Below are 20284 nucleotides of genomic sequence, written 5' to 3'. Positions count from 1 at the left end.
TCAACAACCAAATTTGTTTATCTTTTAATTACCATTAATAATTACTTTTTTGATATATCAAGTTTTAAAGCACTTTAGGGATTCTACTGTTAATATCTTGTTTAAACTTTTTTAATTATCCGCTAAAAGGCGCTATTTAGCGAATCTACATAAGTTGATAATCAAAGTTGTTTAGTAAGTTTGTCTCTTGTAAAGTGTTTCTTCATAAATGAAAAGTTGTGTGCGGAAATAATTTACTGTCGACAGAAAATTTAGTAAGCTGCAGAATAATTTTTTAAAAGTTTGTTATTAGTTAAACATATTTTAAATAAACTTTTCTGTAGTTTTTAAAAAGATTTAGCGTGTTAACAAATACAAACAAACTATAAAAGTAAGTAAATATATTTTTTTAGTATACGTATTTAGTTAATAATCTGGTGAACACAGGATTTCCAGAGTTCGTAAAGAACATTTTGAAAATTAAAATGACATGTTCGACCGAAACTTTCTCTAACTGTAGTTGTTTGGCGCCCACTTGTGCTTATAAATAGATGAAACGAAGCAGCCTATTAATAATATGACTCTTTTTCCAACTTCAAAGTATTTTATTTGTGTGGCCTCTTGAAGATACCAAAATAATTTTAGTTGTAGAAACTTGAAATTATAATTTAAAACTTTAAGAAATACTTAACATTTTAGTTTGAGAATGCTAACTTACTCAATCGTGAATTTTTTGAAATAACTTAAACTACAGCAACTGTTTTGTTAAAAACAAACTTTTTTTTTATATAAAAAAGCATAAACAACATAAAAATACAATATTATTTAAAATTGTTATTTACTACAAAAATTATTTGAAAAACAACTCATAATTTGATAATCTACTGAATAGAAAACTTATTTTTTATTTCATTCAAAAAAATTTAAGCATTTGAATTAACAAAACTAATGTTTTCTAACATTTCAAAATAAAATTTGCCTGACGCGTATGAATCCTGACTTTTTATATTTTTATCTACTGATCACAAATTTTATAATTAAAGAACAAATTACTTTAATTTCCGTACCAACTTCATCGTTAAAAAATACTTTTGGAAGCATTTGAATGGTTACATAATTGTATTCTATTTATCTTAGTTTTTAAGTTTACTTTCGTTTCTGAACTGAAAAAAATCTTTTGTACTATATCTCTTTAATTTTATCTAAGTAAAGAATTAAAACTGTTTACTTTGAAACCATGCTTGTTGTATGTTTTATCAAAAAATGTATAAATTTTATTTCAATCTATTGTATATTAAATAGAGAAATTAAGATCCACATCTAAGAAAAACAAATTAAAGTTCTGTGTTTTACATGATTTTATAAATTATAACAACTGTTTTTTTGAAAAATAGTGATTATTTAGTGTAATTGGAAGCCTGCATATTATAACTATTATATTGTTTATTGTGCAATTTTGGACTCAGGCATCAAAACCTGAGCCACTTAAACAGGAAACACAAAATAACAATATTTGTGTGCATACTTGTAATTTTACTTTTTTTTTTCAAAAAATTTTAATCAAAACATATATTTATCTTACAATTTTACTATTCAAACACTCCATTAGTATAAAATGGTCAAATAGCTAAAAATATGCTTTACCTATACTAATTTGAGTTGTCAATAATATTAAGCTGGTCTAAGCTATTAGATATTTTTACAAACACATTGTTTTTGTAGCATAAAATTAAACTTGAAATTCAGTTCTCAACTAAAATCATAATTAGCAAGTTTATAGGTAATAGATAAAGTATATAAAACTATATCTTATTTTTTGTATGATTTACAGTGAGTTGGTAAAGTAAGTATTTCCTAAATATCTATCTACCTTATTTAATTTTGATATTTTTTTTCTAATTACGGTAATATTTTATAAAGCTTAGATAATTTGTATAAAAAAAACATACTTATAGTGCAAGATATGTTTTATAAAAATTTTAACTTAACAACGATAACAAATCAACGAAAAACAGAAAAACGCACCAGGTATAACGCACTCAAATCTAATTAAATGTCGATTTTGTAAAAATCATAAAAAGCGTCAGCTATTGTATAAAAACATTCATATGACTTAAAAAGTTTATATGTTATCATACACCAATTATAGTTTCTGCAAAATTAAACAAAATTAAGCTCCTAAAACAAAGCCTTGAAGGAGTTCAAAAAACAACTAGTCGAGCTAAGAGCTCTTACAAATTACAACTAAATTATCAGTCAAATAACCTTTGAAAAACTTAGTTTTTGGCACTCACAAAACTCTCTAATTTCAAAAATTTTCTAAAAGTTTAGCTTCTTATTAGATATAAATAAATTTCAAAAACATTTGCTAAATGATCATTGTTATTTTTTCCTATTTTTTATTTTTGTAGATATTTATGATTAAACGAAACGTTAAAATTAATAGTACCTCAATTAAAAAAAGTTAATAAAAAATGAATAACCACACTATTATACGCCAGAATTAAAGAACTTTCACTAAAACTGTTGCCTTCTTATTTAAAATATATGCATCTTTACTATGAATACCTACTACATTAACATGATGTGATAAATTTAGTCAGTATTTCGAATGTCGCCAAAATTCCTGCATTATAAAAACATTGTTTTCCGCTAATTCAAATTCAAAAAAAATTGCTTGCAAAAAAGAACACTTATTTCAAACGTTCAATGAATATCACATCAAAACATAAAAAAGCAACAGTACACACCTTTGCCTAGTGATGAAAATAAACTAATAAAATAACTGTCGGACGAAAATACTGTATAGACGTTAAACCTTCTGTTAATTAGCAGCTATGCTCGCACAAATTTGTCTGGTGTTTACTGATGGCTGTAGTTGTACGTGGCTGGTACGTACTTGCCAATATTCTCCTTCACTAGCTCGCTGTTTATTTGCTTCGCCTGAGAGAAAGTTGATTTGTTAATAGGTCTTAATGTGATTTTTTTTAATTTAACAAAAATGGATATGAAAATTATCTGTTAGTTGGTTGTAAATAAAGTGAATTTATTTAAACTACAGCTTAATTAATTTTATGTATCAGCATTACCAAAAGTCATTTGACAAAATTTAATTTGTATATAAAGTACCATAGCTTTTATTTAGATTTTCACTTTTTCAAAATTCATTTAATAAACAGTATAGCGCTCTATAAGCTCACCATTATAAATAAACCTTATAAAAAAAGAATTTAATAGTATAAACTTTAAATTAATACGATTTAGGTGTAAAAAGTATTTAGTTGTTTAAAAAATAAAGTAAAAGTTGACTTTATACTAATGTAAGTTGTTTACACAATAATTCTTTATAACTTTATTTATATAACGTCGTTTCATTAAATAAAAGCTTTTAAGACATAAAATGTATTTCAAGTATAATAAGAAAAAAGAGTAAAAGAGATAGAAACAAGTTATTTTACCGTTTAAAAATTAATGTTCTACAGTTAGAAGTGTATGAGCAAATGTAGAAAAATATATTCAAGGAAAATTGAGGTCAAACTATATTTGTTTAAATTATACATAATTTTGCACGTAATTCACTTTAAATTTATATTTGTTTTATTTAACTAAAGTTTATAAAACATTTTAGCAGAAAGAGTGATAGTTTATAAATTAGTTTATTTTTCTATATACCAAAATATCGAAAGCATAAACATAGCATTTTCAAATACACATCAAAAACTTGTTAGAAAAATATTGTAATTAAAAAGAATCAAAACACTAACATTGGAGTTGTTGCCCGCGTGTTGAAACAGCTTGATGAGGGGCTGCATGGCTTGGTTGTAGCCTTGTATTTTGGCAAAGTAGGTGAACGTTCCACCGTTGAACATTTTCATCATCCTGCTAATTCTCTCATTGTTCGCATCGGCATCGTCTGTTAGAGAAACAAAACTATTAAAAAAAAATTCTCATTTCAAAAAGCCATTTCTACTTACAAAGCTAAAAAATTCAAGTTTATTACTTTCCTCATCACAAGTAGTATTGTTTAATCTTAACTTAAATATTTGAAAAAATAATATAACATTTTAATCTTAAAAATTTATTTTCTGAGCTAAAAAACTTTTAATAACCAATTTATGAATTAAGCAAACTAAATAGCATATTAATTTAAAACAGGGTTTCCCAAAGAATACATTATCGCCCCTTTAGTAAAGTGACGAAAAAAGTAAATGTGAAACCAACTAGTAAAGGGGCAATATCTAATAAATGGGGACGTTTGTTTTTAATTTTCTGCCAAAGGGCGTCAAGTAAAATTATTTTGGCTAACCCTGGATTAAAGGTAACACAAACCACTTTTAAAGATATTGGGTCTATTTGAGTTCCATTTGATCATCAGACTTAATAAAATATGATACAATTTTACTTAGGTTTAGACTCAATCATGCTATAAAGTGAAAGTCTACTAACTAGAATTAAAGAAACAAGTTTTTTTTTGAAAGTAAAAAAAATAATTCATCATACTGTTTTAAGTTTCAAACAATTATTCTGCTATATCTATAAAGTAAAAGTGTAATAGTTTTTAAAACATAATTAAAAAACTATTTCACAAAAAATATTTTTAATTCAAAACATCTAGTTTTAAGAAAGAATACTGATGTGACGCACAGTAGGCCCAAATTGCAATAGGGAGTAAATTTTTCTTTTTTAAATATATATTTGTTTTTTTACAATTTTCAAATTTTACATACTCTAAAGTTGTATCTCTTAAATTAAAAAAATAAATTTAAAATATTCAGATAGAATAAAAGTTATTGGTTTTAAGTTGTAGCTTATATAAAAAAATTTTGCTCTATGCATTTTTTTTATAAATATTTTTGTTTTAAAAATAGTAATAATAAGGCAAAGCAAATTTATATTTTAACAAATTTCGCTTTTTAACATCTTGTAGATGTTTAGTAGATACAAAATATAAAGTTTCAATAATAAAAAGGAATACTTTATGCCTAAATTATTTAATTAAAATTTAAAAAATAGATAATATAGGGTGTTTTCAGAAAATTCTTTGGTAGTCATTTCTAGAATGCTTTACAAAAAACTCTGGCATAAGTGGAACATGTTTTGTTAGTGTATTTTAATCTACTAAATCTGAGGAGCTTAAAAGTAAGTTAAAATATGTGCCACCCGTGCCAGAAATCTGTTATTTGAAAATTTTTACCAGAATGTCGATAGAAATTAATGAAAAAATCACACATTTTTTATTTATTTTTTTTTAACAAAAATGTTTTTTTGATTTCTGAAAAAAGTAATAAAATACTTTGGTATTAAAGTAGTTTGTAAATATTTTTTTATTTAGCCGTCACTCTTCTGTTTATAAGGACATAAAAATTTAAACTTACTAAAAACTCGTTCAAAACGCCTCGCGCCAACTGACAATTCTTTTGTTATAGATGGAACTTTTTAGTTTAATTTGAAGCACTAAATACGCTAGAATCTGGACTTTCTAGCCATAAATTTTCAAAAAGAAAATTTTAATTTAATTTTTTTTGCTATTTCCAGATGTGACGTATCCAACATAATAAATATAATATAAATGTGAGTATTTTATGGTTATTTATGTAATAATTTTCAATCATACTAAAAAATTACGGTTTTAAAAAACACTTAATGTTAAAAAAAAACTTTTAAATATCAAACCTGCTAAAACATTTTACTTGTTTGAAAACTACAAAAAATAATTAACTTAAAATCACTAGGCTTTAATTTACTATCCTATATTTTTAATTTCAAAGAAATATATACAATATGAAACCAACCATCAATATGTGCAACATTTTGAAGCATGCATTCTTGTGCGTGGAAGGGAATATTTATCATGTCCTGCCTGCAATATCAATAACATAAGTAAATGCGTGTCTTAACATATCAGAATATTTCTACTGTAACATCTAGTACTTTACATGCGTGCCATAAATCATAAGTGAATATATACTTTTTATGAACTTTTAAAATTCTTCGTTTTTTCAATAGAAAAAAAAACTTTTAAAGTATGCTTAACTAATAAATTAAGAGCACAAATTAAATAAAGAAGTTAAAAACATTCTAAAATCAAGCTTTTGAAACAGCGTCATGTTACTTAATTTTAATGATTTAAAGAGGTTGAAATTTGACCAATATTTTCAAGTTACTTTTTTTTTACTGATATTGATGAAAGGATTTTCAATATATTTGATAAATATACTTTGACTTATTAGTTACTAGAATGTTGTAGATCAGCCGCAGAAAATAAATTATTTCTGAATTTCAGTTTTATATTATTTTTTTTATTCTACAAAGTACACTAATATTTTTTTTTAATTTATAAAGTTTTTATTTTGGATTTGTGTAAGAAAAGTTTTATAAAGTTTGATACAAACATTCTACAAATTTGTAGTTTAAATATTTTGAGTGTGCTAGTTTCTTTTCAAAAGCAATAATCTGTACTATTTTTAAACTAAATTATAAGCAAAAAAAAAAGTGTTTTGAAAACAGATTTAATTATGCTTTCAAAATGAAAAAATTATAATAATAACATGGTTGCCACAGATCAAGCTGAGAAAAATTTACCTTTTTTAAATTGAACTCTTAAGTTAAACTTTTTCTAAAATACATAATCTAACTTTTGAAACTATATAAAGCTTTTAACCTAATTTTGATACAGGTTAAAACAACAGTTTTTTTTTGCTGAATTCAATCATCAAACTTCCATTACATCACCTGAACCATCTGTGTATGATCGATGTGTTTGCAAATAACTTACTTTACAAATTTAAACAACTTTGAAAATATTATAAAGAGGTAAAGTATACACATCAACTTGTTTCATAAAATACTAAACTAACTGCTTAACTATAAAGAACTCAATTAATTACTTACAAAAAAAAAAAAACTTTGATTCTAAAACTGTGCTAGATAAATTTGTGTGCATATATCAGTTTCATTATGAAAGTGTCCTTGCTACAGATCATCAATACTAAAATGCTTAAAAAAACTGCTTGTTAAAGTAGGGTACTTGTTCAATATATTAATAGAAAAATTTTGCAGTTTTATAAAGGATATCTTATTAATCTTTACCAGATGAAGCATTGGAAATTAAATAATTTTGTTAATTTCTAGGAAAATGTTGGATTTTTTCTGTGACTTTAAAAAATTTCAATAATTTTTTTACCTTTTGAAGGCTTTAGAAAATAAAGAATTTTGTAAATTTAAACTGACAATATCTGAATTTTTTTTTAATTTAGTCAAATTTCCTGGTTTTTTTCAAAAACCCCTATTTTTCCTGACTTTTGTCATTTTTTTAGTTTTTCCTGACTTTTCCTGATTTATTGACCTTGTGACAACCCCGTAATAACTATATTGTTTTAAAAGCAAAAAAATCTTATAACTAATAAGCAAATAAATCTTAACCTGGTCAAAATATATATTTTATAATAATAATGATATAATTATTGTTCTGATTATATGCTAAAAGCATTGAAACAACCCTAAATAATTCGAAAACTAGTTGTTTTTTAATATTATAACAATTTATTTCTGCGTTTGCATCGAGAACTTTAAAATTTGTCAATAAAAAAGCAATCCAAAAAAAAACTTTTTTTGAAGGTGTCTCAAGAAATCCGTAGTGTTTTATTAACAATATAGTTTGGTATATATATACAAACGTCTTATATTTAACCTTATCTGTCGAGCAGACGAGAACGGGACACGGTAATACCCGCCAAAATCAACCAGCATGACATCCAGCTCATCCGATTCGCTCATGTACTTCCGCACGATGGCCCGACACCACACATCGTTGTGCTTGATCACACAGAACGATCCGTCTGTTGGTTGCATTAAAATGTGGTCATCAAATAAAATATAATTTAGTATTATTGTTTATAAATTACATAAAACCGATTATGTCCTTCTTAGTAGGACTTATTAATTAGGATGGAAGAATTTCTCTAATAATTACGCGTAGTATTTTAAAAACTGAAAAGTAACGCATAAACACATATGAATTATTATTAATATTATTGCTAAGGTTTATGCTTATAATTTTAAGGTTAGATTATAAACTATCAAGTTTAACAAAATAATTTTATAGCTACGTATTCAATAAATCAAAAGTAAAAAATATCTTCTTTTTCTTCAAAAACGTATGTATTCATATTCAAAGTGTAAATGAATAATTATTTTTACACATAAATAATGGTTTACGATTATAAAACTATCAATACTACAAGAGCAACATACAATTAAACAATTCACCTTCAATCAAACAAGTAATATTTTTTGTTACTATTACAGTAAAACTGCTACTAAAACGGTTTTTTTTTTAAAACCAATGGAAGTTTGTTTAATCATCTGTGTGAGCAACACAATTTTTACAGACAAACCACTTACAGTCATTTTTAAGGACAAAACACTTTACAAAAAACTCACTGTTGACAGCGAACCGATCGACCAACGGGGCTTGCTGGTGGTGATGCTCGTAACAGCTGGCCATGACGTCGTTGAGCGCGTCGAGGTAGCCGCACTGCAGCAACTTGCACGGGGTGACGAACAGCGTGGTGATCCTCGTCACGTTTCTCACTTCCACGTCGACGATGCCGCCCACCGGCAAGTACTGCTGCTGCGAACGTATTGAAATTGCACACAACTGGTAACTTTTGAATTTTGTTTAGTGGGTAAAAAAGAGTGTAATCTTTTTATTAAAAGTTACTGTTGTTTTAACTTTCTTCTTAAAATTTTTTCAAGTTTGATGTATATAAAAGTGTTAAAATTTCAAGAATTTTCAGTCAAGAATAATTATGATTACCTGTGAAACATTTTAGTACATACTTCAGTAAATTCTGGTTACACGAACAGTTTTTTAACCAAAAAAATTAAAAAAAAAACTTTTTGCCGAGGTTCCGTTTATTAATATACAAATGAAGAAACTTTTAAGTTTTAAACTCACTACTGTTTGGTTGTATATGTACCCAAGAGATATACTAGGCTGTAATCCCAAATTGGACGCATGTCTTTGTTTGGAAGCTGCAGTTTTTTGAAGATTAAGCTTGTGAGTGTCTTTAAATTGAGGTAGAGTTTCAACATTGAAGTTTCTTTTTATTCTAGATGCACATTTTTCGATGCTCGAAGTAGTTCCTAATACAAGTAAAATTATTTTTTTCAATAAAGCTGGTACTTAGCACGTATCTTTTAGTAATGAAACTATTTATTGATCTAATTGAACTATTTAATTATACTAACTACAATATATACAAATAACATTAAGAAATAGTTTTAACTAGTTATTAATCTGAAACTATTTAATAATATATAAAAAATATAATTATGATTAGAAAACTTTAAATGATTTAAATATCTTAGAGTCAGTGTTTCATTATTACTAATAATCTTGTTGTTTATACTTGAATAAAAAATATACTACCTCGTGTTTTGTTTATAAAATTACATTTTTACAAAAAACAACTTAATAGTGTACTAATTTTTCTGTACAAAATAGTAGAAAAATAAAATATTGCACATAAGTGTGTACAAGTCGGTCTTTGGAGTAACAATGCAACAGACAAAATTATACTTTGATATTAAAGTAAAAGTTATTTAATCTAAAATACAGTTTTATGCACTGGAACACAACTTTCATGGTCGTCAGATAATTTTGAATAATATGATTTATTTATAAATACATCATCTCCAAAATTTATTAAAAAACACTAGATCATTAAGCTCAATGAAGTTTTTGTTGACAAACTAAGATGTTTTCATGGTTGCCAAAAGTGATTTGATTTTTTTAGATATTTTAAATTTCTTTCAGTTTTTAGAAAGCATAAGTTTTATAGTCTATTTTTAGTTCAAAATAAAATATAAGGTCTTAAATGGTATTAAGGATTGAGAAGATACTGTAATGCTACTTAAAATAAGTTATGTAATAAAATAATTCTAAGAAATACAAAAAATGGGTATAATAGATTACTCATATCTAATTTAAGTTTGCTCATTTTGCGTGTAAAGTAATTTAAAACTCCAGGTTTTCTAGTGATCTTTGTTGAAAATTTTAAGGTTTCTTTTAATTTTCTCAAAGTCCAGAATATTACTAGTTTTTTTTTTTGACTCATTAACCAAATTCCAGGCATTTCAAGGTTTTAAGGCAACCCTGTGTAATGCAGAAACCTCCAATAAAATGGTTGATTGATTTAACTACTTCTTTAGCTTTAAACAAATTTAAAAATTGTATTCTTTGGTCAACTTATACGACATGTATGCAAAAGTTTTTTTAAAATGAAAATTGTTATTAATAACATTTATAACCATTCAAATAATATTAAAACAGTTGCAACTTTTTTGAAAAAAAGCTGTTACTAATACTATGACCTATAAAAATTATATATTTTTTAATTTATCAAAAGAAAAAAATGTAAAATTGTAAAAACAAAGCCTATGGTATAGGGTTATCAATTACATATGCTCATAACGTGCTATACGCTGGCAAAATAATTAAAAATTAACACAGTCCTAGTGTGCAACAATAATATAAAAATAAATTCAATATTTACAATTGCACAATACTAACATAACAGAACGAATTTTTGAACAAATTTTATTTATAAAAACTATACAATTATTTTTGCTTAATTCATCGAACCGCATACAAATGACAAGGTTCACTAGTCACCTAGGTATATAGTAAAGTATTCAGCAGTGTTAAAAGATTAAGTTATATCGCATGCTTAACTTAAGCATCATAAACTTCTTTATAGATAAGAACTGAAAGTTTTTTTTAAAACCATATTTTTAAAAGTAAAATGAAAATTGTAAGCTTATTCTTAGGATTTTTTATTCTTTTGAATGAAAAAATACCAGGTGAAGTTTATCCATATTTTAAAAATTAAGGAGCTTTCAATGCTTTAATTTACGAAACTGTTCATTAAATTTTACCAAAACACTAGCTAAAGTGTAAAATACAAAAAAAAATATTTTAAAACAATCATCTTAAAAACTATATTAAAAAATTTTAAAATGATTAGACACCTAAATTTTAATTCTATTTTTACCTCTTTACCTACTATTATTGAGTTAAAAAAATCTACAGCATGAGATAATTATAATAAAATAAATCTGTATCTTTCATACAGTTAATATTAAATCAACTACATGCACAGCATATGTACTACAAAAATACTTTACCTTTAATTTGAATAACTTGGTAGTCTTTAACATCTTCAAGCTCATGAATGTATACCAAAGCTTCAGAATACTGCTTTAAATTATTTATGTTTCTACCTTTTTTGCCTATTAAAGCTCCAACAAGCTCCTAAAATTAATAATTATAAAGTCTTTTTAACGTAAGCTAAAAAAACATTTTATTAAAAAAACTATTTATATTTTTGGTAATTTTTTTTTTTAATAGTTTATACAAGTCGTACAAAAAAATATTTAAGTGTAAGAAATCAAAAGTTAAAAAACTCTACATATAATTTACTTTATGAAAAAATTAAAAAACATCTTACAGATGGAAATTCAACAAAAACTTCAACAATCTCTTCATCATTTTTGTTGTTAGAAACTTTTGATTGAACTTTTTTGTGTCTTGGTTTCCGTCTTTGAACTGAATTCGATATTTCATTACTTGAAGAGCTTGCCTAAAGCGAAAGAAATAATTTAATTATTTCTCAGGTTTAAATAAATTAACAACCAGCAAATAAAAGTTTAGCAAAATGAGAAAAAGTTGCTAATTTCATAATGATTTGTCCATACTATTACAGGTTGAGGATATAGGTAGTTCAACTTGTTTTTTAAAAGCTGATCTTATTTTGTAGAGTTCTATTTGAGCTGTCAGACACTTTGAACCGCTTAAAAAAATGTTAAGTAACTTTTGACATATAATCGACCAAAGTCGGTGTGCTCAATAGGCTCATAATGGAAGGCACAAATTGAAACGCGAAAAAAGATTATTTTCTTTAAAATATATCTTGTCCTTTTTTCAACCAATTTTGTTCAAAATTTCACAGAAAGTCTTTTACAAACTAATTGATTGAATGCAGGATTTTTCCTAATTTAAAAATATAAAATTTTTAACAAAAAAAACACCAGTTTTTTGTTTTACTTTATCTAATACTTTTTTTTATTTTCAAAATAGCAACATGGTCTTTTAAATTATAAAAGGAATGTTTCCTGAAAAGTTGAGGTCTTTAGCTCAAAAAATGAAGGAAAAGGTAGATTTTTAGTGAATTTTTAAATTTTCAAGAAAACTGACAATGAACAAATTGCAGTCCATACGTTCATATAAGACAATTTTACAAAAATATCTATATATCTATAAAACTTATTAAAAACTTCATATTCTATAAAAATGACTTATAGTTTATAGTTTTAACAAACAATGTTAAACTTAGTTTAAAAAAATGTAAGACCCCCCCTTATGCCCTTAGACTGTTTATACTTTTAAAATAAGCCAGTTCTTTTAAAAATTTAAAATAAATTATAATAAAAATAAACTTTTTATTAAATATTGATATATTTAATAAAAATAATTTTTTTTATTAAATATTCATATATTTTTTAAATAAAAAATAAGCTTACTAGTTTTAGTGCTATCTTTTTAGGTAAAATACTAAAAGTTTATAGTAAAATTCTTACCTTAAGAAAAAAAACTTTTCTTATTCTAAGTAGTATCTTGACTGTATGTCGATTAAGATTATACAATTTCACATGAATTTACTTCAAAAAAAATCAACAACCTATTTTGCAAAATATTTTTTTGCTTAAAATAAATGTAACTATAACTTTACTTAATGATAAATGGTTTAAAATTATTGTACAGAACTTTATATACTATAATGTTAAAGGAAAATAGTATATAACGAAATGTAGGTTATAAAATCAATTTGGTCAAGGCACTCATTTAACTAAAAATACATTGGGTTCTATAGTTAAGTTTTTAATATGAACCATAAGTTAAATTTTATATGATAAAAAAAAATTATTCATCTTTTATAACATATTTATTTTTTAAAAAGGTATCCCGTTCAAACGTGTAGCCACATTTTCTTATTGTCAATTTTTTTAGATCTTAAAATCCATTAAAACTAATTTTCTTTTTAAGCTAGAGACTTTAAACTTTCAAAAATTCCTATAAAAATTATAAATGTTGGAATCATAAATTTTGTTAATTATTATTTTAAATAAACGACTTTAAGTTAAAACTTTTAAACACAACAATTCTTATTCAAAACTCAAAGGTCCTTCAATATGATTTAAAGTAATACACTTACTTTAAAAAATAGAAATAAACAATACTTTAAAATTAATAAAATAAAATAAGGTGGTTTTTCAAAAAACTTTTTTATTTTAAAGTTCTATTAATAAAATGATTTAAGTACAGAGTTGCCACTCGTTTTTTCCAAACTTTTTCCAGGTTTTTAAAAGTACACTTTTTGGGTCTATTTTCAGTTTAAAGTTAAATTTAAAGTAAGAAAATGTGTTAAGTACTCTAAAACATTGAAAAGATACTGTAAAGCTAGTTTAGATATGTTTTTTAATAAATAAAAAAATTTTATGATGACAAAAATTTTTCATTTATATGATAGATTTTTGAAGTCAAATCAAAATTTTACTACTGAACATGTGAAGGTTGTTAAAATTCCAGGTTTTCTTAGTGAGTTTTTTTTTTCAAAATTTCCAGGTATTTTTGCCTAAATTGTCAAATTCCAGGTTTTCAAGGTTTCCAGGTAAAGTGGCAACCCTGTAAGTATATGCAATAGACAATCTGTATATATTAGAAAAATATCTATAATAATAAAGGGAAAGAAATATTTTTATAAATTAGTCCTTTTAGCTTGAGCTTTAGCCTGATAAGAAACTTGTTGAACTCACTGAATCTTATTCATTATACATCAACATTTATTTTGAGTTTTACTAAACTTTAAAAAGTATCTGTAGCTTGGATTATCTACAAGCTAACATCGACCCGTTAAAGACAAGGTTTCTATGGCCATAATAAATATTGTCCTTATCAACATGACTATTAACAATTTGCACTTTATAAAACTATGCCAAAATGTTATAAAAGTTTAAATAACCAAATATGTTCTGGGTTTGTGCTCAATTTTTTTCAAATTTAGCCAGATATTTCACAATTTTGACCGATTTAGCCTGATGTCCACCTTCCTCTTATGTAATTGTTTTTAGTAAGCACTTCTAGTATGCATGTCTTGAAAAGTACGCATTTATGTTACGCACTTTCATGAAGTACACATTTTAGTACGCATCTTTTATTAGTTACAAATTTTTATCAAGATAAATCATTTCTGTCAGTATCCTTTTTCATAAAGACTTAAAATTCTTAGTTACAAACTGTTGATCAAGTAACTGCTGTGTTAAGAATGTGTTAGTCTTGTTAATAATTTCAATTATTTTAAAAAACCAACAGTAAAACATATTATCAATAAACTGCTATGATTTTTAGACTAAAGTTTAATTGGTATTGAGTTTCGAATTTACGAAATATAACAGTTAAACTATATAAGCTTTAACAAATATAGCTGATGAAACAAATTAAACTGTTAGGTTACATGAAAATTCAAATTAGGTCAATTCAATTTCCTACAATTCAAATTCTTAAATTTTGTTTAAATAAGCTATATCTCTAAATATAAACTGAAATTGAGAAAAGTAAAAATAGGTACCTTTATCTGATTAAAAAGAATATGATTATGAAAAAAAAATTATAAAATATTCTCACAATAAAAATTTTACAAAGAGAATAGTAGTTTTTTTTTTGTTTTCAAGTTATATTTTAACAAATAGTTTGAATATGAAAAAAATAAAAATGCACACATAAGTCTGATTATCATAATCATGATGATAAAAAAAAAATCAAAAAAAAAAATTAAATAAATGATTGAATTTTACTTAAAAAATCAGAATTTAAATAGTTAGAATCTGAATTGTCTGAATTTGAATTGTCGTGTACCCCAACTAAAATGTTTAAACTGTATAGTTCTTAATAAACTTTCATAATTCTGATGTATATAATCTACTCAAAACAAGATAAAAAGATACTAAATTTCTATTAGAAACTCAAAAAGTTTTAGGCATTTGTTTTAGCAAATACTGACTGATTTTACCTTAAATATCTAAATTCATATTTAGAAATAAATTCACATCTTAATTTGATCTTTAATAAAATACTTTTTTTTTATCAAAATTTTTCAAGCATTTTCACTGAGAAAAACTGAGATTCTCAAATTTTTAAATAAAAAAACTGATTTAGCCTGATGTTTTTCAACTTTTTCCAAAAAAACTATTTAAGCTTGATTTAGCCTGATGCACACAAACCCTGTATGTTTAAAATCTAGCTCAGCTAAACAAACTAATTAAAATATTGGACTAGTCTACAATTAAGCAGTAAACTAACATCATAAATTTAAACTAAGCTAATGTGAAGATAAATTTACCTTTATAAGGTTTAGACTTTTCCTAATTTAAAGTAATCTTTAGATATTTTTTTTTCCTATCTAAATGCAATTATATATTTTTAAATGTTTAAATTGTAAAGAATTTAAAATATCACATATAGATCTGTGTAGCAATCATTAAAACAGATAGACACTGATTTCCAAAAACTACTTTTTTAAACTCGCACACTTTTATAGAGAAGCCAATAGTAACATTAAAACATATATTTTCAATACTCAATATTACTATTTAAATAACATTCTTATAAAGTTACATAAAATGTTAAAATTTTAAATATTAAAAATTTTAAAATTTTGTACGACTTTAGCTTTGTAACTCTTAACGCACAACCTGTTAATCTTAATTTTACTTAACTAAAACTACTTTTTGAAATTATTCCCTAGCTAATAATGTTATTATAATTATAGACTAAATAAGAACAATAAGTACAATAAAATTAAGGAGTATGGGTGATTAGTACTTTAAAGCAACATTGGAGCTCTTGACAATTTTCATTAAAAAAAATTGTTTGTTGCTATAAACCTCATATATAATTTATTTGTAAATAAAATAATCTAAATTATTTTTCATAATTTCAAAAAAAGAAAACATTAAAAAATATTTAAATAATAATTTTAGTAATAATCTTAAGTTTAGTGTCAAAATTATAAACTTACATTATCATCCCATTCCTTTTTAGAGCTTTTGTTTGAACATCTACTGGAAATACTACAAGCAGTACTACAAGCAGCTTTAACACTTTTTATGTTAACATTTACAGGGTTTTCTCTTATCACACTTTTGTTTGAAACAACCTCAGAGTCAGGTTTTTGTTCTTGTGAACTGGTTGTAGATTGGCTATCAATGCCATTTTTACTTTTGTTTGTGGAGCTGCAGTTGGTTTTTATGATGCTAACTGAATTTGTTGAAACATCTTCACATGTGACAACCTTGTTTTCAAGCTGTGTTTCAGATACACTTTCATCATTTTTGTTTTTTTCAACTTCAGTGCCTTGCCCTGAATTATTTTGTAAAGTGTCTTCACAGCAACTTACTGTATTTAAGTTTTGTAACAGAAGTTCTGATGTTTCCTCAAAACTTACATTTTCTTCATTTGAAGTTTTTCTCAAGGAAAGTTCTTCTTTTTCTGCTTTCAACACTTTTTCTTTGCCTTCTGTGTGCAACACATCAAGTTTTCTACTTTCCTGAACTTGTAAACCTTCTTCTTTATTTATAACTAATTCAGTTTTATTTTGCTCAGTTAGCTCACAGTCACTACTGGTATTGCTGGTTCCATTTTCACAACTTTGAATTCCACTGTCTGGCCTACTACTATCAGCTAAACTAGCTTCAAAGTCGATCTTGTTTTCAACACCATCATTTTGAGTTAAACTACCGTCTTTGACTTCATTATCACTTAAATAACTTTCTTTACCTGTATTATCTGTAGAAGATAAACCACTTTGACTGTCAACACTTTCAGGAGACTCATCATTTTCATTGTCTTTTTCAGCAAAAACAATATCTTTTTCACTGCAATCAACCTCAAATGAGTTTTCATCTGCTTGTGTTACATTACTATTGTTTGAACTTTCGATTTGTTCATTTTCTTTTCCATTTAGGTTGTCAGTGTTTTTTAAGTCAATGATAATTTGCTTTGCTTCAACTATGACACACTCTTCAATTTTGTCTTCATTAGCTTTTACTTTTTTTTCTAAAACCTCAGTATTTTCTTCATCAGTTTTGTTTTCACTTTCTGCACAACTTGTTGACTTTACGTCAGGTTCTTGAGATTCACCTTTCTCTTCTTCTAAATGTTCATCTACTGATATCTTTTTGTTCTTAGAAACAGTAGATTCATTTGTTTTTTTCTTTTTTTGTTTTTGCAAAATGTACAAAACTAAAAATGCTACAGACAGTGTAGAAACAGTAGCAGCAATAATGAGTTTTTGTTTACTCAAACTATTTGGCATTTTAACTTTTTTTTAAGCAACAACTGAGTTAAAAATTAAACATACCTGTTTTAAACATTCTTGGATATAAAAAAAAAGTATCAAAACAAGGTAAAAGTTTATTTAAACTAAAATACCAACTTCAATAACAAACTATTTTTTTAATTATCTTCTTACTAAAATGAAGTACACAACATATTTTACCTACGGTTAATTTATATAAAGAAAAATACTTCAATAACTTCAGATTCTAAAATAATTTATGGTTAACATGGGATATAAAAAAGGAAATTCATATAACTAATTATAGTGCTTCTGAACATAAGTGAGTATTTTTCAATGTGTATCAATAAAATTCATACTAAAAAATATTAAGACTTGAAACAGTTTATAAGAATATATTTTAAAGCAAAACTAAATAAATTGTATTAAATAATGTATAATACAAATTTCAAGATACACAAAAATCACTAAAACACAAAATACTACACCAGAATTTCCCAAAATTGGCAATATTTCCCCCAATATTGACTTTGGCTATCAGGCAGTGTTAATTAGTAAATCAGTAAAAAAGTAGTAAAGAGGAAATATTTAACAAAGCGGGTAACTATTTTTAAATTTCTGCAAAAAAAGGTGTTTATGAAATGAATTTGGTAATTCTATACTACACAGTTGACTGGAGGGAAGAATTTGAATTTTTAATAACAATAAACTTTAAATAACATTCTTGGTAGACCTTAGCTTCTTTTTTTCAAAACTGTGTTTTGTTTTTATTGAAGTAATTTAGAAGTTATCCAAGCCAAAATATGGCCAACTTTTGTTAGTTTTAAGTCTAAAAATTATTCTAAAAGCTGTATAAATTATGTCTAAACTAAAGCCTGCTACAACTACACAAAAATATATGAAATACTTGAACATGGAATTTTTAATTTTTTTATCTGATATGGTAAAAAAAAATTAAAAACTAACGTTGAAGTTGTTTTTTTAATTCAAACAATTTAATTTTTTGAATTTTTATAAAATTCTAAGGAATTTTTAAAGTCAATTTAGGATTATAGTCAATTTAGGATTATAGTCATGTATTATAGCTCAAAAGTATCAACAAGAACATCCCAATATTTTTTTTTCTTAGACTTTAGTGCAGGGGTTGGCAAACTGCGGCCCGCGGGCCACATTAAATTTTTTATTCAACTAGTTTAATATACTAATATTTTGAAAAAATAAAAATAAAAATTTAGTGTTATATTTAAAAGATATCTGTCGCATAAATTTTTTTTCAAAAAAATTGTCTTTAAATATGTTTTTTAAAGCACATAAAAAATGTTCCTTTTCTACCTGCTGACCCCTGCTTTAGTGCCTAAAATAAGCAAGCTAAAATTATATTTAAAGACAAATTGTTTTAATGTATATTTGTAAGATATAATTTAAAGACTAATTAATCTATTTAAAAAAAAAGCAATTTAGAAAATTTTATATACAAAAAAGTTTGTTAAATAACGATATTTAGGGACTTTAATTCAATTTATTTTTTACAAGCTATTGTTTGACAAAAATTGTAGTAACTTGAATGAAAAAATAACTAATAAATAAACAGACAATAAGTCATGAAACAAAATGATATAATGAGATCACTCTTTATACTATTTTATAAATCTCATGTATGAATCATTTTCATATTAAACAGTATAACAGAACACATTCAAAATTTATACACCAGAAAAATTAAATGCAAAGATTTCAAATAAAGAAGTAAAAAATAGAACTGAATGGTATATATTTGTTAAATGCAAATGTTTTTTCACTATATACCAAGCAAAGAAAGTTTTAAAAAATAACACTTAATCCGTTTCTTTTAATCAGCTGTTCAGCTAGTTTGATTAAATATGGGCAGAAAATGTTCTATAGATACAGTCATCTCTTAAGAATATAAACAGGATGTGTCCACAGCAAAAGTACATAACTAAAAAGAGAGTGTAACTAGTCAGAGGTAGCAAATATATTTAATATTTTGGCTGTTTTCTTATAACCAGGGTGGCCACTGGTTTCTGAGAAATTTCTTTCAGGTTTTTAAAATACACTTTTTTGCGTCTATTTTAAGTTTTAAATTAAGGGCATAGGGGTTAAAACACTTTTTTCACAATTCGATCTTATTTTATATAGTTTTTACTAAGCTACAAGATGCTTTTTACAGAATTTAAAAATTTAAAATAAATTATATATAGCCAGTTAAAGTCAGAGGCAACAATAGGTTCCTTATGTGAGGCACAAACTAAAATGGCAAATAACTAAAAATCACTAAAAATCTATCTCCTTCTACGTTTTTTGAGATAACTACCTCATAAAAATTTCAGGAAATGTTCCTTGCAATATTTAGAAAATTCTGTCAGAACAAAAATTTAGAATATTAAAATATAAAAATTTTATAACAAAAATAATAAAACTGTTTATTTTTTTAGAATAAAAAATTTGTCCTAAAATTTTTCTTTTTTTAAAATTTAGTCTTATTTTTTGATTTTAATTATACTAAATTCAATAAACATGGTAATAAAGTATTTCTAAATAAGCATTTTAGGTATTTTTATGTAACATTCTGCAAGCAAATTTTTGACAAAAACAATGAAGAATTTTGAGTAGTTTTTACATTTGTAAAGGCAAAAACTGGCTGGATTTAAACTTAAATAACTTCTTAAATACTTGAAGCAGAAAAGAAACAAAACTAATTTTGAAATAAAGAAATCAAGTTATATCTATATATGTTTATTCCAAAAACTTATTTTTCTTTAATCAATGGCTGCTTGGACCTCGTTTTCAGCCCACTGTAAACAATTACTTGAAAGAAGTTTTGGCCAAGTTTTGTTATAGATCTTTCAAATACAAAGTTTAAAATTTCC

At 24.9% G+C, this 20284-nt stretch overlaps 1 protein-coding gene across 2 annotated transcripts; it reads right to left on the bottom strand.

Moving 5' to 3' along the window:
- Positions 1-1940: 1940 nt before the first annotated feature.
- Positions 1941-17455, bottom strand: LOC145838072 (uncharacterized). Of its 2 annotated transcripts, none has more exons than XM_082945607.1 (9): positions 16119-17455; positions 11493-11624; positions 11170-11296; positions 8939-9126; positions 8422-8611; positions 7670-7817; positions 5772-5839; positions 3744-3892; positions 1941-2922 (listed from the first exon to the last, which is right to left on the bottom strand). In XM_082945607.1, exons 1-9 carry the CDS (start codon positions 17412-17414, stop codon positions 2842-2844), a joined length of 2379 nt encoding a protein of 792 aa, XP_082801733.1. In that variant the 5' UTR covers positions 17415-17455; the 3' UTR covers positions 1941-2841. The 2 variants fall into 2 exon arrangements, with proteins under 2 accessions (XP_082801733.1, XP_082801734.1); XM_082945608.1 differs by having other exon boundaries at positions 8422-8608.
- Between the last annotated feature and the right edge of the window lie 2829 nt (positions 17456-20284).

The sequence above is a fragment of the Thalia democratica genome, chromosome 6, assembly GCF_965202585.1.
Source record: "Thalia democratica chromosome 6, ktThaDemo2.hap1.1, whole genome shotgun sequence".
Classification (NCBI taxonomy): domain Eukaryota; kingdom Metazoa; phylum Chordata; class Thaliacea; order Salpida; family Salpidae; genus Thalia; species Thalia democratica.
The sequence above is the reverse complement of the archived record's forward strand: the minus strand, read 5'-3'. Positions and strand labels throughout refer to the sequence as shown.